The sequence below is a fragment of the Pseudophryne corroboree genome, chromosome 7 (genome assembly GCF_028390025.1).
Source record: "Pseudophryne corroboree isolate aPseCor3 chromosome 7, aPseCor3.hap2, whole genome shotgun sequence".
Taxonomy (NCBI): Eukaryota; Metazoa; Chordata; class Amphibia; order Anura; family Myobatrachidae; genus Pseudophryne; species Pseudophryne corroboree.
Window position 1 is genome coordinate 186,304,052 of NC_086450.1, and position 27,161 is coordinate 186,331,212.

Sequence of the window (27,161 nt, forward strand, 5' to 3'; positions counted from 1 at the left end):
ATATTCTATAAGGTAAGAAGGATCAGAGGAAAACCCCATAGTTTATGAATTCATTCATTCCAAAGGGGGTAACTGTATTTAGTTTGTAGGTCCATTCTGATTCCTTCTTAAGCAATTCCTGAGTAAGGTTACCACCCCGAATGCCCAACTTAATCTGAAGTATTCCGAAGGCTTTTAGATCTTTAACATTGTTACCATGATGTCTCAGGAAGTGTCTGGCCACAGAAGTGGGCTTTCTCATCCTTGCAAGGTCACTCGAAATGTTCCTAATGGACCCTATGTGCTCCAAAAGTCGTTGTTTGAGGCTCCTTGTGGTCATTCCCACATAGCGTAGGCCACAGGTACAGACCAAACCGTACACGACTCCAACTGTGTCACAATTTATGAACTGGTTGATCTTCATTACATTGTTATGTCTGTTTGTAACAGATTCAGTTTTAATCATGTGGGGGCAAGCCCTGCAGTTGCCACATGGGTACGATCCAATGATAGTGGAAGTCTTCCTGGGATGGTTGATGAAATGACTTGACACAAGATGATCCTTCAAATTATTAGATCTTCTCCAGCTCATTGCAACCTTTGTATCCAAAGTGCTGGACAGATCTTTATCCAGAAGAAGAACGGGCCAGTGTTTTTGGATTGAGGCATTAATTTCCCTCCACTCTTTACAGAAAGTCCCTACGAATCTAAGTTTTCCTTCCGAACTTGAAAGGGATTTTTGTCTGTTGGATGGAAAAATGAGGGAATCCCTCGATGTTACCATAGTGGTTTGTTTGCCCTCTTGATTGAACGGCGACTGTAGCCACGTTCCTCAAGTCTTTGAGACAGATCTTCACATTTTTCTTTAAAGGTATTCATTTCTGAGTAGTTTCTCCTCAGGCGTAAAAATTCGCCCTTGGGAATGTTCTCAATAGTAGGTGTAAAATGCGCACTTGTCTGGTGTTATAAACTATTGGAGGCTGTTTCTTTCCGATATAGCTTCGTGTGGATCTGACCTGCTGACTCCTTGTAAATAGTAAGGTCTAAAAAAGGAATGGCTGTTTCGCTGATGTGGTGTGTTAATTTTAAGTTGTTATTGTTGTGATTCAATTCATCTATAAATTCCAACAGGGTGGGTTCATCCCCTTCCCAAATCGGCAATATGTCATCAATATAACGCCACCAAACCATAATGTGTTGCATATATTTTTCATTTTCCGCCGTATAGACCACTTCCTTCTCCCACCAGCCTAAGTACAAGTTCGCATATGTGGGGGTGCAGGCTGTCCCCCTAATTTGGAGGAAGAAACTATTTTTAAAGGTGAAGTAATTTCTGGTAAGTATGAACGTGAGAAGTGAGATGAGAAATTCATGGAAAGGAGGTCCCACCGAGATATGAACTCGGATTACTGGATTCAAAGTCCAGAGTGGGACCTCCTTTCCATGAATTTCTCATCTCACTTCTCGCGTTCATACTTACCAGAAATTACTTCACCTTTAAAGATCGTTTTAAAGACTCGCTGAGAGAGGGGGGCGCCTTGCCTTGGTGAAGAGTCACCGGACATGACGCGTCGCCAGGTGCCGCGCGTCGCCATGGCGCGTTACTATGGTGACGCGTCACCGGAAATGACGCACCGCCGGGTGACGCGGCACAACTAATCTTGCAATCAGGCTCCGGCAAAACTAGGTTTTATATATATATATGTGTGTGTATATATATATATATATATATATATATATATATATATATCTATATCTATATCTATATCTATATATATCCTTCCTCTATTTGATGTGCACTGTTTCTCCCTCTCATGTATGTCACGAAGGGGACATTACTGATTAATGTTGTTACCAGGCATACTTAAGCTTATTACCTGGTCACCCATGCACCAATAGGGATGTATCAAATGGGGGTTGTTAGCATACCCTTCCCCCCTATTTCCTTTATATACTGTTCAGTATAAGTGAACCATACCAGTGAACAAGCCGTTTGGTCAGTGGAGATACAGGGCAGCGCGCAACCCATATCTCTCTGGTGATATCCCGGTCATGTAAGCGCCCACTTGGGCAAATCTACATTAGTATTAACCGCTTACTTTGATAATTGTTTTGTGCACCACTCGCTTTAAACTTTTAATAGATTATTTTGACATAGATGTCTCTTTTTTTCTAAGAGACTACCTTTCAATGCTCATGCTGCAAACTAGGCCTATAATGTGGTTGTTTTGACATATATGTCCTTCTCTCTTTTTTCAAGAGATTGCCTTTTAATAGTTACGCTGCAAACTATGCCTATACTGTGATTGAACAGCCGATTTGCTCTTAGGACATATTAACCTGCCTTACTTAGCTTGAACAGCATTAAACAAATTAAAACATCTGACATATAAAGAGGTTTTTTTGCTACATTTATCTTCCACTTTTTTTTTTAAGAGACTGTCTTTCAATACTCATTGCTAATTATGTTTACAATATGATTAAATAGATAATCTGCTTTTAGGACTAATTTATAGACCTGATTCAGCCTGAATACTAACACACAATTTTCTTTATAATGAATTGTACTTGATTGATTTCACTCAGCTGCACTTGGTCACTGTGCATAGATTTATAAGCAATTATCTTCACTTGTTCATTTTCTTCCATACCCAATTCATGCCCCATTGGCATTTATTGCTATCATTTTCTTTCCTTACACTCTTGCACACTTGTGCTAATGTGCTCTCTCATCCAGTTCTTTTCACCACAGTGCTGGTGACTAATGTTTGCGGAAGCCTCAGTTTTGGACAGCAGAAGCACTTTATTGTTTACAAGGAATAAGTACTCACTCATCCAACCGTTTACGGCCATACTCCACAGGAGACGCCTAATCTTGGAAGCAAAGCTCTGGAAGGCCTGGTCAGTACTTGTTTGGGAGACTGGCAAGGAACACCAGGTGCAGTAAACTTGGCTGGAAAGCAGCAGGAACATTCTTCTAATTTTCTTCTCCTCTTTCAATAGAAATAGTAGATTTCTCTTCATAAGTTTCATATGTGAATGTCCATATCTTCTCACAAACTTGCTGTGCCTTTAATACCACCTCTTTATGATTTAATCTATTTGTTGGTTATCACTGATTTTTTATCAACTCAGCAGATTATACACTCCTGTCTAATCCGCTGCATTAAAATGCCTATGGTGACACTACTGTCAGACATCTATACAGAAGGTGGATCAACACCATATTAGGCAACAAACCTTTTAATCTAATGGTGCTTAGATTAACCCACGGGATATCATCATAGGAGATTCTAGCTATCCACTTGCTGATAGTGGACATATGTTAATCTACTCCTGCGATTATATATAATCATTTTTCACCTTTGCAATATTTACTGTTTATTAATTTGAAATTACCTTGGTATTTATATTTTCCTTTAGAATACCTTATCTTGATTGTCACACTATATTTTATATGATCCTAAATAAAGGTTAAATTTTACTCTCATTTTTTCATAAAGAGTGCCCCAGCACAGAGTCTTTCTTTTTCTCTTTTGATTTTTCAGTGTAAGCCTACTGACTCTGGGAGCACCACCGATGGTTTATTCACACATCAGTGTTATATCTCCAAGGTCGGTTACGGACATTTTACCTTACAATAAGGTCTTGTCTGTTATTATCTACTAGTGGGGAACACCCTCTTTTTCTTTTTGCATTAAGTGTCTCGACACAATCACAAGGTTCCAATCTTCGGATCAAGGACCAGGTATCCTTAAGCAGCGTTCGTGGACGTACTGGCAATTCCACAGAATTTTCGGCTGCCCTACGTGTTCCCTCCAGTGTCACTTCTGCCCAGGGTCCTGCGGAAGTTCAAACAAGGAGGATTTCTACTTCTAGTCTCTCCAGCGTGGCCCAGACTGCATTGGTTCTCAGACCTGCAGGGTCTATCGACAGAGCGTCCGCTTCTACTTCCTCAGCGCCCAGACCTCCTCGTACAGGGCCCTTGTCTTTATCCGGACCTGAGAGCCAAAGGATTCTCTGAGGCGGTCATCCAAACAATGTTAAAAGCCTGCAAACCGGCATCTGCTTGGGTTTATTACAGGGTCTGGATTTCTTACTTAACCTGGTGTGCTGATAAGAATTATGATGCATACAGATTCAGAACTTCCAGAATTCTGGCTTTTCTGCAAAGAGGCCTGGACTTAGGCCTTCGTCTGGCCTCCCTCAAGGTTCACATATCCTTGTCAGTATGGTTTCAGAGAAATTGCGTCTATACCAGACGTTCATACCTTACGTTGACAGCCTCCCTATGTCACTCCTGTGGCTCCATGGGATCTGTCTGTTGTCTTGAATGCCCTGCAAGAGTCTCCAATTGAACCTCTAGAGACGGAGGACCTTTAAATGCCTCACAGTCAAGGTCTTATTTTTACTGGCTATTGCCTCTGCAAGAAGGGTTTCGGACTTGGCGCTTTGTCCTGTTGTCCACCCTTTCTAATATTTCATTGTGACCGGGCAGTTCTTAGAGCGGTCTTTGGATGTGATACGGCCTCTCTGTATATATGCGGAGAGTACTGCCTCTCAGGAGGTCAGATTCCCTTCTTTTTTTCCCAGTTTTCACAAACGTGGCTGGCCTGCGAATAAGCAATCCTTGGCCAGATGGATTAGAATGGTGACTGCACAAGCTTATGTGCAGGCAGGTCTCCCAGCTCCTGCTGCTATTAATGCACAGTCTACTGGGTCTGTTAGACCTTAGGTGATCTGCCGTGGTGCGTCCACATAACAATTGACATGGTTCTCTGAGAACACGTTTTATTAGGTTCTATGCATTTGATACTTCCGCCTCCCAAGATACTTCCTTTGGACGCCGGGTTCTCATACCCACTAAGGTGCGTCCGCTCCCTTGAGGAACGGCGTTAGGACATCCCCGATGTTTCCCTGTGGAAACCAATGTAACCTGCTGCAGAATAGGAGAGTTATGGTACACTTAACATCTTTAACTCTTTCTGTGAGGTACATTGGGTTCCACAGGGCGCATCTAGCTTCTATGGGTTTGTATGGCGTTAGTTGCTGGTTTCTTCTCCTGTCGTGAGAATGTTGTTCTATGTAACTAACATCTACTGTCTCTTACCTGCATTGGACTGGTTATTGAAACTAAACGCACAGTGCCTGGAGGCGGGGTTATAGAGGAGGCCCCAATGCATCCTGGGACAACCTAAAGCTTTAGCCTGTTGTCTCTGGATCAAGATCCACTCTACACTCTGTTTCCCTGTGGAACCCAATGTACCTCGCATAAAGAGTTAACAATGGTAAGTCTACCATAACTCTTTCACCGAACACCTAAAATAAAATCTGCTGCAAGTTCACCTATCTGATCACACAAATTGGAATGCAGTGTATCAAATGATCCAATGCAGAGGTTTCCTGAGACTTGATTCAGATTCACAGCCTCTCCCAGTCAGGCAGTTACTTGATGGTTTTCGAATATCTACTTTTACCAGCCAGTGTACTTCAACTGTAATATCTTTGTCTATGCCTCAGAGGAGCAGTCGCACATCTTCAGAGACGTTTGTAGTGCTGGCTTGTCCTCTTTCCGTAGCTTTGTTTCACTTTTGTGCCCAGGAAGGTGGTATCAGTCTCGTGTAGACTGCTGCTGCAGCTTATCTTATTACAAAAACTTTATTGTGGATGTTTACTGTTGTCGGCCTCTTGTCACGGGTGACTCGAGGGTCAGTCCATTGGGCTCTTGCTCGTTTGTATTGGCCTCACTTAAGACAGTCAGGGAGGCCATGTTTGGGATGGCCCATGTTTTTTCAGGAGTAGGGGATGGTTTTAGATCTAATTTTTTACAGACAAGCTTATCCTGACTAAAGGTCCACCTGAAAAATTACTGTTTGACAGAAGTGCTCTCTCCAACTTTACATCGCACTCCTTGTTCTACACCTCACATAGTGCAAGGGAGCACAATTATGTTATGTCTTATACTCGCCTTTTTTTTTTTCTAGAAATGAGAAAACAGAGATGCACTCTATAGTAATAAGCACTGCTGATTAGAATAATTATTCTAAAGTCTGCAATCTAACATAGAGCAAGATTGAGGTGCTTGGCATCATTTTTGGCCAAAAATATGGACTCACCATATTGTTCCCTAACACGAAGGTTCTAGTCCAGGGCACAAGGCCATCACATTGTGTTGTGTTTGGGACACGTTACATAGTGCTAATATTTAAATACAATTGAAGAGCTTTTAATACATTATTTTGGTGCTCCAGATTCTATGGCTTATATACCTGTAGTCTGCAGATCCTCTGTGTATATTTACCATGTATGTTATGGTTCTTGGTTACATTATATACGTTTTCCCACAGTCTTCATTCCAACTCTCCACTGGATGTCAATATCAAGGGTCAGATGATCAAAGACCTCCTAAATTTGTCCGGCTTCCTCCTCCCTAATAAAGAAGACATGAGCTCAAGTAATGTGAGCAGCAGCAGCAGCTCCGCTACCAGGTGGGTGCAGGTTGGTGACTAACTCAAAGCACGGATTTAAATCGCTGTACTTTCTCCCTGTTCATTCATATTGTCACACTTGAAATACCGGTGGTGGTGGTAGTAGTAGTAGTAAAGTGCCCTTGTTGGCTAGAGCTTGGTTTTCTTAATAAACATTGTAAGAATTGGTCTATTACCATCGAGTCTGTACAACCACAACATCTGCCTTCAAGTGTCGAAGCTTGGACTGAAATATATATTTCTCTAACGTCCTAGTGGATGCTGGGAACTCCGTAAGGACCATGGGGAATAGCGGGCTCCGAAGGAGGCTGGGCACTCTAGAAAGATCTTAGACTACCTGGTGTGCACTGGCTCCTCCCACTATGACCCTCCTCCAAGCCTCAGTTAGATTTCGTGCCCGGCCGAGGTTGGATGCACACTAGGGGCTCTCCTGAGCTCTTAGAAAGTTATAGTCTTAGAATTTGTTCTTTTCAGTGAGACCTGCTGGCAACAGGCTCGCTGCAGCGAGGGACTAAGGGGAGAAGAAGCGAACTCGCCTGCTTGCAGCCGGATTGGGCTTCTTAGGCTACTGGACACCATTAGCTCCAGAGGGATCGACCGCAGGCCCAGCCTTGATGTTCGGTCCCGGAGCCGCGCCGCCGTCCCCCTTACAGAGCCAGAAGCAAGAAGATGGTCCGGAAAATCGGCGGCATGAAGACTCAGTCTTCACCAAGGTAGCGCACAGCACTGCAGCTGTGCGCCATTGCTCCTCTCACACACTTCATACTCCGGTCACTGAGGGTGCAGGGCGCTGGGGGGGGGGGGGGCGCCCTGAGGCAGCAATAAAAACACCTTGGCTGGCAAAAATACCTCAATATATAGCCCCAGGGGCTATATATGAGGTAAATACCCCTGCCAGAAGTCCATAAAAAACGGGAGAATAGGCCGCGAAAAAGGGGCGGAGCCTATCTCCTCAGCACACTGGCGCCATTTTCCCTCACAGCTCCGTTGGAGGGAAGCTCCCTGGCTCTCCCCTGCAGTCTACAAGGGTTTAAAAAAAAAAGAGAGAGGGGGCACTAAATTTAGGCGCAGTATACATTATATATATATATATATAGATATAAAGCTATAGGGGACATAACTCAGTTAGTCCCTGCAGTATATAGCGCTCTGGTGTGTGCTGGCATACTCTCACTCTGTCCCCCCAAAGGGCTTTTGTGGGTCCTGTCCTCGTTTAGAGCATTCCCTGTGTGTCTGCGGTGTGTCGGTACGGCTGTGTCGACATGTTGAATGAGGAGGCTTATATGGTGACGGAACAGAGGCCGATATATGTGATGTCGCCCCCTGTGGGGCCGACACCAGAGTGGATAGAGAGGTAAAAGGTATTAACCGACAGTGTCAACTCCTTACATAAAAGGGTGGATGACGTAACAGCTGTGGGACAGCCGGCTTCGCAGCCCGCGCCTGCCCAGGCGTCTCAAAGGCCATCAGGGGCTCAAAAACGCCCGCTCTCTCAGATGGCAGACACAGATGTCGACACGGAGTCTGACTCCAGTGTCGACAAGGTGGAGACATATACACAATCCAATCCGTGACTTGATCCCGGCAATAAAAAATGTGTTATACATTTCTGACTTTAACCTCTATAAATGGGTTTTAGGTTTGGGGAGAAAAAACAGGCAGTGTTTTGTTCCCCCATCAGATGAATAAATGAAGTGTGTGAAAAGCGTGGGTTCCCCCGTTAAGAAACTGGTAATTTATAAAAAGTTACTGATGGCGTACCCTTTCCCGCCAGGAGGATAAGTTACACTGGGAGATATCCCCTAGGGTGGATAAGGCGCTCACACGTTTGTCAAAAAAGGTGGCACTGCCGTCTTAGGATACGGCCACTTTAATAGGTACCTGTTGATAAAAAAAAACAGGAGGCTATCCTGAAGTCTGTATTTACACACTCAGGTACTAGACTGAGACCTGCAGATAGTGCTGCTGCAGCGTGGTTGGTGACCCTGTCAAACAGGGATAATTGGCAAACATAAAAACATATTAAAGACGTTGTCTTATATATGGGGGATGCACAGAGGGATATTTTGCCGGCTGGCATCCAAAATAAATGTAATGTCCATTCTGTCAGGAGGGTATTAGAGACCTGTCACTGGACAGGTGATGCTGACTTAAAAAGCGCATAGAGAGCCTTATAAGAGTGAGGAATTATTTGGGGATGGTCTCTGGGACCTCGTATCCACAGCAACTGCTGGGAAGAAATAATTTTACCTCAGGTTTCCTCACAGAAAAAGGTACAGTCCTTTCGGCTTCAGAAAAGCAAGCGGGTCAAATGGCGCTTCCTTTCTGTACAGAGACAAGGGTAGAGGGAAAAAGCTGCACCAGTCAGCCTGTTCCCAGAATCAAGATTCTTCCCCCGCCTCCTGTGAGTACACACCATGACGCGGGTGCTCCACAGGTGTAGCCAGGTACGGTGGGGGGCCGCCTCAAAAAAATTTCAGCAATTAGTGGGCTCGCTCACAGGTGGATCCCTGTTTCTTCCAAGTAGTATTTCAGGGGTACAAGCTGGAATTAGAGATGTCTCCCCCCAGCCGTTTCCTAAAATATGCCTTGCTGACAACTCCCTCAAGCAGGGAGGCTGTGCTAGAGGCAATTAATAAGCGGTATTCTCAGCAGGTAATACTCAAGGTGCCCCTACTTCAACAAGGACGGGGTTACTATTCCACACGGGTTGGGGTACCGAAACCGCATGGTTCGGTGTGACCCATTTTATATTTAAAATCCTTGAACATAAAAAAATTCAAGTTCAAGATGGAATCGCTCAGGGCGGTTATTGCAAGCCTGGACGAGGGGGATTACATGGTATCCCGGGACATCAAGGATGCTTACCTGCATGTCCCCATTTACCATCCTCGCCAGGAGTACCTCAGATTTGTGGTACAGGATTACCATTACCAAGTCCAGACACTGCCGTTTGGACTGTACATGGCACCGAGGGTGTTTTATCAAGGTAATGGCCGAAATGATGATACTCCTTCAAAAAAAGGGAGTTGTAATTATCCCGTAATTGGACAATCTCGTTATAAGGGCGAGGTCCAAGGAGCAGTTGGTAGTCGGGGTAGCACTATTTTGGAAAGTGCTACAACAGCATAGGTGGATTCTAAACAGTCCAAAGTCACAGCTGGTTCCTATGACACGTCTACTGTTCCTGGGGATGGTTCTGGACATAAACCAGAAATAGTGTTTCTCCCGGAGGAGAAAGCCAAGGAGTTGTCATCTCTAGTCAGAGACCTCCTGAAACCAAAATAGGTAGCGGTGCATCATTGCACGCGAGTCCTGGGAAAAATGGTAGCTTCTTACGAAGCAATCCCATTAGGCAGGTTCCATACAAGAACTTTTCAGAGGGACCTGTTGGACAAGTGGTCCGGATCGCATCTTCCGATGCATAGGCTGATAACCCTGTCTCCAAGGACCAGGGTATCTCTACTGTGGTGGCTGCAGAGTGCCCATCTTCAAGAGGGCCGCAGGTTCGGCATACAGGACTAGGTCCTAGTGACCATGGATTCCAGCCTTTGAGGCTGGGGGGCAGTCACATAGGGAAGAAACTTCGAGGGACTTTGGTCAAGTCAGGTTATTTCCCTACACATAAATATTCTGGATCTGAGGGCCATTTACAATGCCCTGAGGCCAGCAAGGCCTCTGCTTCAAAACCAGCCGGTACTGATCCAATCAGACAACATCACGGCAGTCGCCCATGTAATCAACAGGGCGGCACAAAAAGCAGGATGGCGATGGCAGAAGCCACAAGGATTCTCCGATAGGCGGAAAATCATGTGTTAGCACTGTCAGCAGTGTTCATTCCCGGAGTGGACAACTGGGAAGCAGATCTTCTCAACAGACACGACCTCCACCCGGGAGAATGGGGACTTCCTCCAGAAGTCTTCCAATAGGATTGTACACCATTGGGAAAGGCCACAGGTGGACATGATGGCGTCCCGCCTTAACAAAAAGCTATAAAAGATATTGCTCCAGGTCAAGGGACCCTCAGGCGATAGCTATGGACGCTCTGGTAACACCGTGGGTGTACCAGTCGGTTTAGGTGTTCTCCCCTCTGCCTCTCATACCAAAGGTACTGAGAATAATAAGAAGGCGAGGAGTAAGAACGATACTCTTGGATGGCCAAGAAGAGCTTGGTACCCAGAACTTCAAGAATTTATATCAGAGGACCCATGGCCTCTGCCACTCAGTCAGGACCTGCGGCAGCAGGGGCCCTGTCTGTTCCAAGACTTACCGCGGCTGCGTTTGATGGCATGGTGGTTGAACGCCGGATCCTGAAGGAAAAGGGTATTCCGGAGGAAGTAATTCCTACGCTTACTAAAGCCAGGAAAGAGGTTACAGCAACTCATTATCACCGCATATGGCGAAAATATGTTGCATGGTGTGAGGCCGAAAGGGCCCCAACAGAGGAATTTCAACTAGGTCGATTCTGCATTTCCTGCAAGCAGGAGTGACTATGGGCCTTAAATTAGGTTCCATTAAGGTACAGATCTCGGCTCTGTCGATTTTCTTTCAAAAAAGAACTAGCTTCAGTACCTGAAGTTCAGACATTTATAAAAGGAGTGCTGCATAGTCAGCCCCCGTTTGTGCCTCCTGTGGCACCTTGGGATCTCAACGTGGTGTTGAGTTTTCTTAAAATCACTTTGGTTTGAACCACTAAAAACCGTGGATCTGAAATATCTCACATGGAAGGTGGTTATGTTATTGGCCTTGGCTTCTGCCAGGCGAGTATCAGAATTGGCGGCTTTGTCTTGTAAAAGCCCTTATTTGATTTTCCATATGGATAGGGCAGAATTGAGGACTCGTCCCCAGTTTCTCCCTAAGGTGGTGTCAGCGTTTCACCTGAACCAGCCTATTGTGGTGCCTGCGGCTACTAAGGATTTGGAGGACTCCAAGTTGCTAGACGTTGTCAGGGCCCTGAAAATATATGTTTCCAGGACGGCTGGAGTCAGAAAATCTGACTCGCTGTTTATCCTATATGCACCCAACAAGCTGGGTGCTCCTGCTTCTAAGCAGACTATTGCTCGTTGGATTTGTAGTACAATTCAGCTTGCACATACTGTGGCAGGCCTGCCACAGCCAAAATCTGTCAATGCCCATTCGACAAGGAAGGTGGGCTCATCTTGGGCGGCTGCCCGAGGGGTCTCGGCTTTACAACTTTGCCGAGCAGCTACTTGGTCAGGGGCAAACACGTTTGCAAAATTCTACAAATTTGATACCCTGGCTGAGGAGGACCTGGAGTTCTCTCATTCGGTGCTGCAGAGTCATCCGCACTCTCCCGCCCGTTTGGGAGCTTTGGTATAATCCCCATGGTCCTTACGGAGTTCCCAGCATCCACTAGGACGTTAGAGAAAATAAGAATTTACTCACCGGTAATTCTATTTCTCGTAGTCCGTAGTGGATGCTGGGCGCCCATCCCAAGTGCGGTTTATCTGCATTACTTGTACATGGTTATTGTTAACTAAATCGGGTTATTGTTGAGCCATCTGTTGAGAGGCTCTATTGTTTCATACTGTTAACTGTGTTTCATATCACGAGTTGTACGGTGTGATTGGTGTGGCTGGTATGAGTCTTACCCGGGATTCAAAATCCTTCCTTATTGTGTACGCTCGTCCGGGCACAGTACCTAACTGAGGCTTGGAGGAGGGTCATAGTGGGAGGAACCAGTGCACACCAGGTAGTCTAAGATCTTTCTAGAGTGCCCAGCCTCCTTCGGAGCCCGCTATTCCCCATGGTCCTTACGGAGTTCCCAGCATCCACTACGGACTACGAGAAATAGAATTACCGGTGAGTAAATTCTTATTTTATGCCCCTCCAGAGCCAAAGTATCTTGATTTGTCCATTTCCCCAAAAAAAATTCCTGTACACTATACCTTTCAAGATGTATTGATTTACCCACCTATTTTTCTTATATTTTACTTGCCACAAACACCCGTAGAACTTATTATTTAAACCTATGTAAAGTGAAGTGGTTCCGCTGTATTGTATTTTATACTATGTAATCCTGCTGCATTTACTCACTGTCTTTTGTAAATCCCACTGTAACCTCCTCACCAGGGTTCTCATGTAAGCTAGAGAGCACAGAGTAAGGGGGAAAAATACTTATGCTCAGCGGACCGACAGCGGCATCCACCAGCCAGAATGCTGGCAGCAGGGTGAGCGCAGAGAGTCCCCTTGCAGGGTAGCTGTGCTCGCCGCCGGTTTTATTCCCGGTCTATGGGTGTCGTGGGAATAGCCATTGGGAATCGGGATTCCGTTGTCCCGACCGCCGGGATCCTGACAGCTGGCAAATTAACTGCATCCCAATTACGGCATGCGCTAAATTTCGAATTAAATATTGTTGTGACCTCCGCCCCAGTGCATAGAGTGCGAGGGGCAAAAAAAAAAAAAAAAAAATATATATATATATATATATATATATATATATATATATATATATATATATATATATATATATATATATATATATATATAAAATATATATATATATATATATATATATATATATATATAATGTTCTGAGAATTTCACACTATATGTATTTGCAGCTGATGGTGCTGTTGGCAGTGTCTCAACATAAGCTGGAGTGGTTGAGCCCCCGGCTCTTGTGATTACATGGGTAGGATTAAGAAGTGCTGCAGAAACACCTGTATCTTATGTTACAAGTATGTGTTGGGGTTAAAGGGCTAGGCGAAGGCACCACACAGCTATGCTGACTGCAGGAAAAATGTAGAAGAGGAATTAAGTCCTATTTTATTTCTTATGCCAAGTGTGTCCAGCATTGGGAAGGATCGCGGGCACTCAGCGGATATTCTGAATGAAGAGAAGATGAAACGAGCGCATTACCTCAGCCTGAAGATTCCAGATAAGGTACTTGGTGGTAGTACTCCCACAATTGGGTTCATGTGGATTTATACTGCATAATATGATCAATTATAACTATACAGCAGTGATCGCAGAAACGCGCTATGGCACATATTTTACCCAGGAAAGACCACCTGGGACCCACATTTAGAAGATGAGCGGCTCCCACAGGACGCGCTCATCTGGATCTGTGTTGGCAGTGCGCTAGCCAGTCAGCGGCACACAGGAGGTGACTGGCTGTTTAATCAGCCAATCACAGCCTGCGGTGTCTCCCGCCAGTCCGGCACGCTTTGAATCCTCCTCCCCGCTGCACGCTGACCTGGGCTCCGCCGCCAGCACATGAATCTGTGCTGTAGCGATGGCAGACTGGCCCCACTCACCCAGCACAGTGCCCTCCTCCGCAACGGTGAGTTCCGCAACACCCCCCCCCCCCCCCCCCCCCAGTGGCATGTGTGCCTGGGCTGCTGCAGGTGCTGTGTGTGTATTGTGGTGGATGGGCTTGCTGTAGGGGGTTCCCGTGACGCTGACTGCGGGACAACGACTGTAGGTTAGAGATGGATACTGCAATGTGTCTGTGCTGTACCTGGCTCATTGTGTGTAAGCGGTGCTCTGCCTGGTGCATTGTGTATGTGGTGCTTGGCGCAGTGTGAATTGCCACTATTGTGTGGCCACGCCCCTAAATTTTTGCTGCGCGCCATGTAGGAAGGGGGGGAGCACCAATTCGCTTTCTGCCTTAGGGCGCCAAAATGTGTAGTTACAGCTCTGGTGCAGTGTGTCCTGTATGCTACACTGCCCAGCAGCATTGTCACCCCATCCTCCCCATTTCAATACTTTGTAGTGTCTAAATCAAGACTGGGGTTTATTTTATTATTTAAAAAAAAAAAAAAATTATTAATAAAATTAATAAAAACCTTCTTTCCAATGGGACCCTGAAAAGGACAAGTAGGACCCCAATTTTTAAAAGTAAGGAGTCCCTGGGACCCACTTTTTTTTTTTTTTCTTTTGGACTCTACATTCTATGCAATGGGATTATCCTTGATAACCGTAGAAATCTTTCAAAACAAAAGTGAATGGAAAATGTTGCTATCGGCTGCTGTTTGTCAGGGTTGTTACTGCCAAGCCTTACAATTAGTTCTATTGTTAATCACACTGTGCTTATTAGAGAATGATTCTTTGGTCCTCCCAGATTTTATTTTTTATTTTTCTATTAAGAGAAGCAGGAAGGTGTCTGCTCATGAGACCAGATTAGACTATGAAGATGTGCTGCTTATGAAATGTAGCATTAGAAGTTTGTTTGCTCTACTATTTTGTCTGTGTTTTTTCAAAACATGCCCTGAAATCCTCGGTAGCTAAACCATCTATTGAGGTCTCCGTACATCTGTGACGGAATGTCACAATTTCCAGATCCCCCTGATGCCGGGTCAGGAAATGTATAATATTCCACAGAATTAAAGATCTGGATTTCCAGATTCCTGAACCAAAAATTGTCGGGAATGGCAAATCAGGGATTTTTCACATAAAGAATTTCCCTGATTTTCCAAATTTTTAGATTTCATTTTGGATTTCTTTTGCCACTACAACGATGATGATGATGATTTTGTAAATTTTGCACAAAATATGTAGTTAATTGTATCTTATTTAAGTATTCACCCATTTGCAGTGTACAAACCAATACATAATGTAGTTAAAGAAAATTAATGTTCTCCTTTTTAATTTGTTTTATAATGTACTTTATGATGAATGGATAATGACAAATGGTTTAATAGAATTAATGTCCCTGCCTCTGTTAACTACTTTATGCTTAGTCATTGAGTTTTGTCTTTGCCCGACAGTTTTTCTCTGGTAGGGATGTAGCCAGGATAGCATCCAATTTGACTAACGTTTATTAATGGCCTACAGCACTATAGTATGTTTAACTTACACATTCCCTTGTGCTTAGCAGCATTAAACAGTGATCCCTTTTCTTAGTGCCTTTAGGACATTAGCCTTTTAAAGCCTGCCTGTTGGAAATGCATCTCTAGAACTTTAGTTTAGAATTCTGCTTTCTATTCGAAGTAATTATAATAAGGCTCATGAAAATGTCTTCCAGGTTGTATCCACAGTATAATGATTTGTTCTAGTGATTTCTATGAATAATGATTTATCTTCCAGGATCTATATGCCACAGTACTAGATCAGCTGACTCCAGAGGACGTGCGAGTTCTAGTGGAGACTGAAGATGAACTTTCGCGCTGTGGACAGTTTGAACGAATCTTCCCATCCCCCATTTCCTCTCGATATTTACGCTTCTTTGAACAACAACGCTATTTCAATATCCTCACTAACCAGTGGGAGCAGAAGTATTTTGCCAACAGAGAGAGAGGTTAGTAGTTTTCATTCAGATAATGTAAGGGCAACTAATTTACAGTTGGCTTTATAGGGTTAAGTATGGGAGGCTGGTAGTTAAGATGCTGGCGGTCAGAATACCGACCCCAGCATCCCAACTGGTCTTGATACTGACAGGAGCGCCACTAGAAAGGAAACCTAACCCTCCCTTCCCACAGCCTAATGCTAACCCTCGCCCTACAGCCTAACTCTAACCCTCCCTGGCATACTTATGTTCATGATCCTGGCTGTCCGGATTCCGGCATCCTGATGCCGAGATCCCATTTTATAATGTATCATTGCTATCTGTGGGGGCTCCAGAGGTGGGGTTTCAGCGCAGTCCAAAATTCAAATAGGGGAGCCACACCAACTGCCAACCTAAACACTGTCAAACATTGCCAGCTGGGACTTACTGGCAGTTAGAGTTTCTCCCCTATTGGAATTTTGGACTGTGCTGCAGCCCCACCTCTGGAGACACCACTGATTCCTATACATAAATATCCAGTATACTATAAAGCTAAGGTACACCTTGTGTCAAATTATTTTTATTTAATGAATAATGTGTAATTTTAATGTGCCTTAAAGCATCAAGTTAATCTCAAACCTCGTGGGCTAGTTCCACACAGGCACTTAGTACACACTCCTATTGTAGCCTAGGGAATAATGTCGTACTTATTTGTTCTGTTTCTCTATGGCAATCAGTGGTGCACGTTATACTGGCTAAAATATGCATATTCCATAACCTTAGTGAGCAATAGGAGTTCCCCAAATAGTGTACAAGTAACGAGTCCAATATGTGGGAAGTCCCCTTTTGAATATGCTTTTGTATGTGAATTGCTCTTGTTGTCTTATACTGTTTTGACACTTGTTTTGTTACTTAGGCCGGGATATATTGAGAAAATTGTGCTTGGTAAATTTTCACACTGGCTCTGTTCCACATTCCCCCGTGGTAAGTAAATGCCTTGCGCTACACTATCTTTTTTTTGTCTTTTTTTTTTTTTTTGTCTTTTTTTTTTCCTCTTACAAACCTTTTATGCCATTTATCATGTAAAGACTTTGGCAGGGGCATCACTGCGGAAGCCTCCAGCTTGTGTAGTTGCTGCACTGGGGACTGCTCCAAAAGCAGGCATTCCCAACCTCGACCCTCAAGGGACACTAACAGTGCAGGTTTTAGTAATATCCAGGCTTCAGAACAGATGGTTAAATCAAAATAACTGAGGTACTAATTAAGTCACCTGTGTTCAAGCATGGATGTCGCTAAAACCTGGACTGTTAGTGTGCCTTGAGGACCGAGGTTAGGAATGCCTGCCTTAAAGCCTCAGACTGGTTGACTTCATTGCCGTACTGCAGCCTGAATGCTTAATGACTTTCCCTTTTAGAAATCTGGGTCCTCAGAAAAAATTCTTCAGAATTACTAGTCAAAAGTAGGTATTTGAAACGGATGCATTCTAAGTCTGAGATTTCTCAATCTTCAGCCATTACTAGGTGTATTTGTTGTTCTGAGTCCTGGGCTTAGAGCAGGGGTGGGGAACCTTTTTTTCTACAGAGGGCCATTTGGATATTTATAAAATCCTTGGGGGGCCATACAAAAATTCTCAACTGAAAAAATGACCCTGCCCCTTATAGGTACTGTGTGTGCGCGCCAACAAAAATGGGTGTGTCCAGTTAAAATGGGACGTGATACACATATGCCTCCAGTAGTGCAGTGCCAGATTCACAATTGCCCCCACAGTGCCATGTATACAGATGCCCCCCCACAGTGCCATGTATACAGATGCCCCCCCACAGTGCCATGTATACAGATGCCCCCCCACAGTGCCATGTATACAGATGCCCCCCCACAGTGCCATGTATACAGATGCGCCCCCCCCCCCCCCTGTGCTGCTTACCGCTCCATTCTGCGGCGTTTCTCGTGTGTCAGGAGTGGACAGGGAGGAGAGCGCGGCTATGTCGGGCGGCGGCGTGTAGGACTTCAAACCAGCCGCCGGTGCGAGAGCCAATCAGAGCTCATGGACCGGCGGCTGGTTTGAAGTCCTACACGCCGACACAGCCGCGCTCTCCTCCCTGTCCTGACAGCTGAGACACGCTGCCGCTGGACTGAGCGGCGGCGTGTCTCGCTGACAGAAGCGGGTGGGCCGGAGCAAACTGCTTTGCGGGCCGGAGGTTCCCCACCCCTGGCTTAGAGCCTAACTGCACTTGACAGATGTTTGTTGGTTTCATGCTGAGCATTCAGATTCTTTACTACTTGCTTGTAGTCTCCTAAATTTTTGTTTTTAGATCTTAATGACTGTTTTAGCCAATTTGTGCTTGATCCTTTTGAGGCTGAAGTATATTGGGGGTTATTTTTGTTAGCAAACCAAAAAAAGTTAGCAATTGGGCAAAACCATATGCACTGCAGGTGGGGCAGATGTAACATGTGCAGAGAGATTTAGATTTGAGTAGGTTATATTTGTGTGCAGGGTTAATACTGGCTGCTTAATTTCTACACTGTATTTTAGATTTCAGTTTGAACACACCCCACCCAAATCTAACTCTCTCTGCACATGTTATATCTGCTCCACCTGCAGTGCAACATGGTTTGGCCAAATTGCTAACTTTTTGTTTGCTAACAAACCCGAATAAGGCCCTTTTATTCCTTTTTTGTACAACCAAGCCATAAACTTGGGAGTAGTGAGAATTGCTGAACGCTAGTATGATGGTATCTGGTGACCTCACATAAACAGATTAAACCCTGCTTTTTTTAATAATCGGATTGGGAGCTGCACATGAATAAATAGCAATATTATAAGGGATCTGGGTACTGTGCCTACAGGCTTTATCTGTAGTTATACCTGTACTGTAACATTGGTTTGTTATACAGTGGTCAACGCAGAGATCACTTGGACAGATTGAGACGCATCTTAATGGCTTCAGCAAAGCAGATGTTACAAAACCCAGGTCAGTGTCCACTGCTGTAGTGGGAGCAGTTCATGTCTACTAGTTTCCATTCTTAATTATCTCCGTCTTGTTTTACAATGCTGCTACTCCCATTGTGTTGAGGGTACACCTCATATGCACTCAGAGGCAGGCATATTCATGAGACTGTCTTATCAATTGATATTTATATCACTGAGGTACATGGTTTTGAGTAATTTCAATGACTATTACTTCAGTTTACCAATTGGCTGTCTCAACTTTTGTCCTGGGTGCTCTGAGGTCACAAGAACTACTTTCTCTGTTGTGGATTCACAACTCGCTGCAGAGTAACAGACTAAATTTGCATTGGTCAATTAGGGGTAAATGTATGATCCGTCTCTATACGCCCCTGTCCATATCGTTGCTACTATCCATAAGATAGCACGCCAGTATGAGGGGGCAATGTATGAACGGTCAGCAGCGCTGCAGCTAACGATATTGATTGCTGCAGGTGGCAATGCCCCATCCCCACATCTGGCACAGAGCTGTCCCTGACTGTGGTGGGGGCCAGCTCTGGCCTGTACAAAGGATCTCACGTGAGTAGCGATATATTGCACATGCGCAGTGGAGCTGGCCGGGCAGGGAGATTCAGCGCTGAGTGCTCAGGGGGCATTCCCGGAGGGGGGAATTTCCACTTACCTGCCATAGACTTTACTACAGAGTTTTGACTATAAAATAATTAGAATTATTTATTTATAATACACAATATCTCTAAAGTATGTATATATGTGTATGTATGTATGTATGTGTATAATATATAGGTGTGTGTATTCTCAAAAAAATAAAGGGAACACTTAAACACAATGTAACTCCAAGTCACTCACACTTCTGTGAAATCAAACTGTCCACTTAGGAAGCAACACTGATTGACAATCAATTTCACATGCTGTTGTGCAAATGGAATTGACAACAGGTGGGAATTATAGGCAATTAGCAAGACACCCCCAATAAAGGAGTTGTTCTGCAGGCGGTGACCACAGACCACTTCTCAGCTCCTATGCTTTCTGGCTGATATTTTGGTCACTTTTGAAAGCTGGCGGTGCTTTCACTCTAGTGGTAGCATGAGACTGAGTCTACAACCCACACAGGTGGCTCAGGTAGTGCAGCTCATCCAGGATGGTACATCAATGCGTGCTGTGGCAAGAAGGTTTGCTGTGTCTGTCAGCGTAGTGTCCAGGGCATAAAGGCGCTACCAGGAGACAGGCCAGTACATCAGGAGACGTGGAGGAGGCCGTAGGAGGGCAACAACCCAGCAGCAGGACCGCTACCTCCGCCTTTGTGCAAGGAGGAACAGGAGGAGCACTGCCAGAGCCCTGCAAAATGACCGCCAGCAAGCCACAAATGTGCATGTGTCTACTCAAACGATCAGAAACAGACTCCATGAGGGTGGTATGAGGGCCCGACGTCCACAGGTGGGGGTTGTGCTTACAGCCCAACACCGTGCAGGACGTTTGGCATTTGCCAGAGAACACCAAGATTGGCAAATTCGCCACTGGCGCCCTGTGCTCTTCACAGATGAAAGCAGGTTCTCACTGAGCACATGTGACAGACGTGACAGAGTCTGGAAACGCCAAGGAGAACGTTCTGCTGCCTGCAACATCCTCCAGCATGACCGGTTTGGCAGTGGGTCAGTAATGGTGTGGGGTGGCATTTCTTTGGGGGACCGCACAGCCCTCCATGTGCTCGCCAGTGGTAGCCTGACTGCCATTAGGTACCGAGATGAGATCCTCAGACCCCTTGTGAAACCATATGCTGGTGCGATTGGCCCTGGGTTCCTCCTAATGCAAGACAATGCTAGACCTCATGTGGCTGGTGTGTGTCAGCAGTTCCTGCAAGACGAAGGCATTGATGCTATGGACTGGCCCGCCCGTTCCCCATACCTGAATCCAATTGAGCACATCTGGGACATCATGGGGTATATGCAATTGCGGTCGAATTCCGGCTGGAATTCGACCGTTTTTTAATTCGACACGATTCGACAGTCAGACACCCTGCCGCCGAGACCCGAATTCGACATATTCAATAAAAAACGGATTCGACTGTCCCGCTGTCTAAAAAAACGGACCAATTGACGGATATGTGCGTCCTGGATTTGACTTTTTGGACGGCACAAAAGTGTTTAAAAAAAACAGAAAAAAAATGCGTGGGGTCCCCCCTCCTAAGCATAACCAGCCTCGGGCTCTTTGAGTCGGTCCTGGTTGTAAAAATACGGGGGGAAATGTCAGGGGATCCCCCGTATTTTTACAACCAGCACCGGGCTCTGCGTCCGGTCCTGGTGCAAAAATACGGGGGACAAAAAGCGTAGGTGTCCCCCGTATTTTTAACACCAGCACCGGGCTCCACTAGCTGGAGAGAATGCCACAGCCGGGGGACACTTTTATACTGGTCCCTGCGGCCGTGGCATTAAATCCCCAACTAGTCACCCCGGGGTACCCTGGAGGAGTGGGGACCCCTTAAATCAAGGGGTCCCCCCTCCAGCCACCCAAGGGCCAGGGGTGAAGCCCGAGGCTGTGTGCCCCCCCCCCCCCCCCTATTCAAGGGCTGCGGATGGGGGGCTGATAGCCTTGTGTCAAATAAGAGTATTGTTTTTTTTTGTAGCAGAACTACAAGTCCCAGCAAGCCTCCCCCGCAAGCTGGTACTTGGAGAACCACAAGTACCAGCATGCGGGGGGGGGGGGGGGAACGGGCCCGTTGGTACCTGTAGTTCTACTGCAAAAAAAATACCCAAATAAAAATGGTACACACACACCGTGATTGTATAACTTTATTACATACATGCACACCTACATTCACACATACTTACCTATGTTCACACGAGGCAGATGTGCCGTCTGACAGCTCAGACGCGCACAGGCAATCTGGAGAGTGCCACGATGTGGCGCTCCCGGATTGGCTGAAGGGACCCTCTGTGACAGGAGTCACGGGGGGGTCCCGGCATTCGGGGAAAGGGGTCCTATGTGTAAACATGGGACCCCTTTCAGTGCGTGGTCCGGGTAATGCAGTTTGTTTTTTTGCCAAGTACGTGGATTACAAAACAGAATAGGACACATCTACACTGGATTTTGGTGAGTATAATTTTATTTTCAGGTACACCGTGGATTCTACTTGGAGAAGTGGACCGAACCTCGTGTCAACATAGGTAAGTATGTGTGTGTCGGCATGTATGTAATAAAGTTTTACTTTCACGGTGTGCGTGTACTGTTTTTTATTTCGGTATTTTTTTTTGTAGTAGAACTACAGGTACCAGCGGGCCCGTTTCCCCCCGCATGCTGGGACTTGTAGTTCTGCTACAAAAAACAATATTCTTTCTTTGTGTCACTTGGCTATCAGCCTCCCATCCGCAGCCCATGGATGGGGGGGGGGGGGGGGGCAGACTTGGGCTTCACCCCTGGCCCATGGGTGGCTGGAGGGGGGGACCCCTTGATTTAAGGGGTCCCCACTCCTCCAGGGTACCCAGGCCAGGGGTGACTAGTTAGTGATTTAATGCCAGGGCCGCAGGGACCGATATAAAAGTGTCCCGGCTGTGGCATTATCTCTCTGACTAATGGAGCCCGGTGCTGGTGTTAAAAATACGGGGGACCCCTACGCTTTTTGTCCCCCGTATTTTTGGCACCAGGACCGGACGCAGAGTCCCGTGATGGTTGTGAAAATACGGGGGATCCCCTGTCATTTTCTCTAACGTCCTAGAGGATGCTGGGGACTCCGGCATCTTTAAGAAAGACTTTGACTCTGGGTGTGCACTGGCTCCTCCCTCTATGCCCCTCCTCCAGACCTCAGTTTGAGACTGTGCCCAGAGGAGATGGGTGCACTGCAGGGAGCTCTCCTGAGTTTCCTGCTAAGAAAGTATATTTGTTAGGTTTTTTCTTTTCAGGGAGCACTGCTGGCAACAGACTCCCTGCATCGAGGGACTGAGGAGAGAGAAACAACCCTACTTCTCTGAGTTTCAAGGTCTTGTTTCTTAGGCTACTGGACACCATTAGCTCCAGAGGGAGTCAGAACACAGGTTCGCCCTGGACGTTCGTCCCAGAGCCGCGCCGCCGTCCTCCTCACAGAGCCAGAAGAAAGAAGCCGGGTGAGTATGAGAAGAAAGAAGGCTTCAAAAGGCGGCAGAAGACTTCGTGAGCTTCACTGAGGTAATGCACAGCACTGCAGTTGTGCGCCATTGCTCCCATACACCTCACATACTCCGGTCACTGTAAGGGTGCAGGGCGCAGGGGGGGGGGGGGCGCCCTGGGCAGCAATATAAACCTCTTATTTGGCAAAAGAGCGCATATATACAGCTGGACACTGTATATATGCATGAGCCCCCGCCAATTTTACACTTTTAGCGGGACTGAAGCCCGCCGCCGAGGGGGCGGGGCTTCTCCCTCAGCACTCACCAGCGCCATGTTTTTCTCCACAGCACCGCTGAGTGGAAGCTCCCCGGACTCTCCCCTGCTTATACCACGGTAGAAGAGAGGGTTTTAAAGAAGTGGGGGGGCACATAATTCGGGGCAGATAACAATAACAGCGCTACGGGGTAAACATTAAATTGCTGTGTTTTTCCTGGGTCATATTGCGCTAGGGTGTGTGCTGGCATACTCTCTCTCTCTGTCTCTCCAAAGGGCCTTGTGGGGGAACGGTCTTCAGAAGAGCATTCCCTAAGTGTGTGGTGTGTCGGTACTTGTGTTTCGACATGTCTGAGGTAAAAGGCTCTCCTATGGAGGAGATGGAGCAACGCCGACACCTGATTGGATATGTGAAATTAAGTGCTAAGATGAATTTATTACACAAAAGATTAGAGAACAGACAGGGAATCTACCCATGTCTGTACCTATGTCACAGAGACTTTCAGAGTCTCACAACGCTCACTATCCAAAATATTAGACACTGATATCGACATGGAGTCTGACTCCAGTGTCGACTACGATAATGCAAAGTACAGTCAAAACTGGCAGAAAAGTATTCAATATATGATTATAGTAATAAAAGATGTTTTGCTTATCACTGATGACTCATCTGTCCCTGACACGAGGGTACACATGTTTAAGGGGAAGAAAGCTGAGGTAAATTTCCCTCCTCTCATGAAGAAAAAGAGCTGGAATCTCCAGACAAGAAGCTGCAGCTTCCCAAAAAGAATCCTCAGGGAGTATCCTTTCCCTAATGGGGCCAGGATAAGATGGAAATCTTCCCCTAGGGTGTACAAGGCATTGACACGTTTACCCAAAAAGGTAGCGCTGACTTTACAGCTATCCTCGGGGATCCTGCAGGTAGCATGCAGTAAAAGTACTTTGAAGTCCATTTACACACATTCTGGTACACTACTCAGACCGGCGATTGTGTCGGCATGGGTTTATAGAGCTGTAGCAGCGTAGACAGATATCTTATCAGCGGAGATTGAAACCCTAGATAAGGATACCATGTTATTGTGTGTGTGTGTGTGTGTATATATATATATATATATATAATGTAAAAGATGTTGTATATATATATATATATATATATATATATATATATATATATATATATATAATAATAATGTAAAAGGTGTGTGTGTGTATGTGTGTATATATATGTATATATATATATATATATATATATAGATAAAGCCTATATATCCTATATTAAACACTCTAAAAGGTTAAGAGACACAGTACGCAATTGGCGCACAAAGTACCGCAAGGGTACGCCCTTAGCTTAGCAGACGCTGTGCACAGGGTGTGAACACAGGCGTCGCAGACACTTACAGAATTAAACTTTAATAACTATACCTTAAGGAATGTACTTATACTGTAAACCTTTGTGCAGTGATAATGTGTAGATGTAATGCAGTGTAACCTTGTTAGCTTAAAAGCTGTATGAGCGTCTGTGACGCTCTGAGAACCCTTTAGCAATATAATAAACACTCAAATACCGGTCTAAGGTTCTAACACCTTTAAGGGAGAGAATGAACGTTCAATTGCAAAAGAATACACAATACAAGTTATACACTACCAAAATAACATAAAATACCTAACCGAGTTACTACACGTTAAAATACAACAAAGACACAATTACATTTAAGGGGGAAGGAGAGAGAGAATGGCTTACAACAAAATAGGAGATAAATATGGTTGCAGAGAATTTACACATGTGGGAATGATCGCTGCGCAGTTAGTCAATGCTGAGAACCTTTGTGTTGAGAAACTTGAGCTCACCCAGGCTGGCTGTCCCTATATACACAACACACAGCAACAACACAATGGTCCCTACAATACCGCATGGGACAGAAGCTAGACTCCATTTTGGGAAAATATCCCATAATTCCAAAGTCTGTAACATATGGTTCAAAAGGGAATGCCAGAAGCCATTTTAGATTTGCAAGTCCGAACACATGGCATTCTTTGCTACACCATAATCACGTAGCAGAAGACATAAGACTCCACTATATTCCAAAATGTCTAAGCTTCAATATAATGCATATGTGCTGATTTTACAATTCCAAACCATCTAAATCACCTTTCACAATTTCAAGCCAACACAGTATCTCCATAACCAGAGCATATGGTATGCTGACTATGCTATCCTTCCAGAATCAACACCACATATCTCATGCTGTCCATATGAGCCATCACAAGGCCAGATTACCAGGTACCCACAAGTATCAGCCTGCTATTGCTACAAGCACATGACTACAGTAACAAAAGGAAGTATGTTTTGACTTCTAACCTTCAGCAAGATGCATCATGTAAAACTACTATAATCTGTTATAAATCACCATCCATAAATGTATACCAGAGATGCTATGCTACAGATTGTCTACTGTTCCAATTCATTACAGATTTCATAGAGTATCATCACAACCATACAACAATCACATAACTGCACAAGCATCATTAACCTTAAGCCACTTGTATCTCCAAACTAACTATTCTATGCCAATCATTTCACAACTACTTTACCACAAACACATATTTAAACTATTCTATGCCATTAAGCCATGTGTATACAATACTTAGCCTTCGTAAGATCAGTCCTGGTGATGAGCAAGCCATGCTTCTGGGTGCTAGGTTGGTTCTGAGTGAGTGAGCCCTGTGATTTCCAGTGGATATATCATACCTGCGTTCCAGCTATGGGGGTGTGTGATCCACAGGAAGTGTGTGTCTTTCACAGCATGTGGGCTAGCTGTATCAGTGAGCTGGGCTAGATATGTGATCTTGGTTATGCAAAATGTTGGGTGATGACTAACAAATTCCTGTCTTGTGGGAAGCTATTGTTTGGCGAATACTGTCTCACTGTCCACTTTCAGTTGAGACAATGACATCTCAGCAATCATTCTTCTGGAGACAAAACCAGCCCCATTCGTAAACAAAGTGCCAGCCCTCTTCATTGAGTCTCAAAGCTTAGTGTAATTAAAGGCTATTGTATTCTGTCTGCGGGAAAGAAACTGACTGGTCTTAGGTGTAATTTATTCGGAATACAATTAATCTTCAATTACTATTCCTGTGCTTAACTATGCATAAGAACATGTGAAGCCCTCCCAACATGAAAGCTATTGTTTGGGGAATCTCTAAGGTCAAAGCCATTTGAGACCCACTGATACCTGCTGGACTCAGGGGAATATTAACTTATAAAACACATTATTTTGATTAGATATGTAGCGATCGTGTCGCATGATAGATGCGCACAAACTCTACCGTAAATGCGCACACCGTGCGCCTGTGACGGCGAGTGTGTGCACGCACGGGAGGGTCTGTGCACGTGCAGCGGGCACACGCATGAGGTGCATATATGGCAATGTGCAGCGTGATATTTTTCTGACTTTGACTATATATATATATATATATATATATATATATATATTTTTTTTATATATATATATATATATATAATGTAAAAGATGTTGGTTGGTTGTATGTATATGTGTGTGTGTGTGTGTGTGTGTGTGTGTGTGTGTGTATATATATATATATATATATATATATATATATATATATATATATATACACAACATCTTTTACATTATATATATATATATATATATATATATGTATATATATATGACATGCCCAAAGAGACGTTAGTCTACTGGGTTCTAGAGTCAAACAAGGGTGAGGAATTGTTCGGAGAGAGCCTCTCGGATCTCGTCTCCACGGCTGCGGCAGGTAAATAAAAAAAATTTTTGCCATATATTCCCTCACAATCTAATAAAGCGCCTCATTATCAAATGCAGTCCTTTCGTTCCAATAAAAACAAGAGAGCACGTGGTTCGTCCTTTCTTGCCAGAGGTAAGGGCAGAGGGAAAAAGCTGCACAACACAGCTAGTTCCCAGGAACAGAAGTCCTCCCCGGCGTCTGCTAAATCCACCGCATGACGCTGGGGCTCCCCTGAGGGAGTTGGCTCCTGTGGGGGCATGTCTTCGACTGTTCAGCCACGTCTGGGTCCACTCACAGGTGGATACATGGGCAATAAAAATTGTTTCCCAGGGTTACAAGCTGGAATTCGAAGAAGTGCCTC

General features: G+C 45.0%; 1 protein-coding gene across 3 annotated transcripts in view; it reads left to right on the top strand.

Moving 5' to 3' along the window:
• The window catches only part of TTLL4 (tubulin tyrosine ligase like 4), a 286,952-nt gene that overhangs the window by 243,540 nt on the left and 16,251 nt on the right, over window positions 1–27,161 (top strand). For 2 of the 3 annotated variants that reach the window (XM_063933872.1, XM_063933873.1), the window contains exons 14-18: window positions 6,327–6,467; window positions 13,274–13,373; window positions 15,519–15,729; window positions 16,613–16,680; window positions 18,592–18,668. In XM_063933872.1, the coding sequence (XP_063789942.1) occupies window positions 6,327–6,467; window positions 13,274–13,373; window positions 15,519–15,729; window positions 16,613–16,680; window positions 18,592–18,668 (597 nt within the window). Of the gene's footprint in view, window positions 1–6,326; window positions 6,468–13,273; window positions 13,374–15,518; window positions 15,730–16,612; window positions 16,681–17,110; window positions 17,165–18,591; window positions 18,669–27,161 lie in introns of those variants that run through there. The other variant, XM_063933874.1, reaches the window with a different exon arrangement.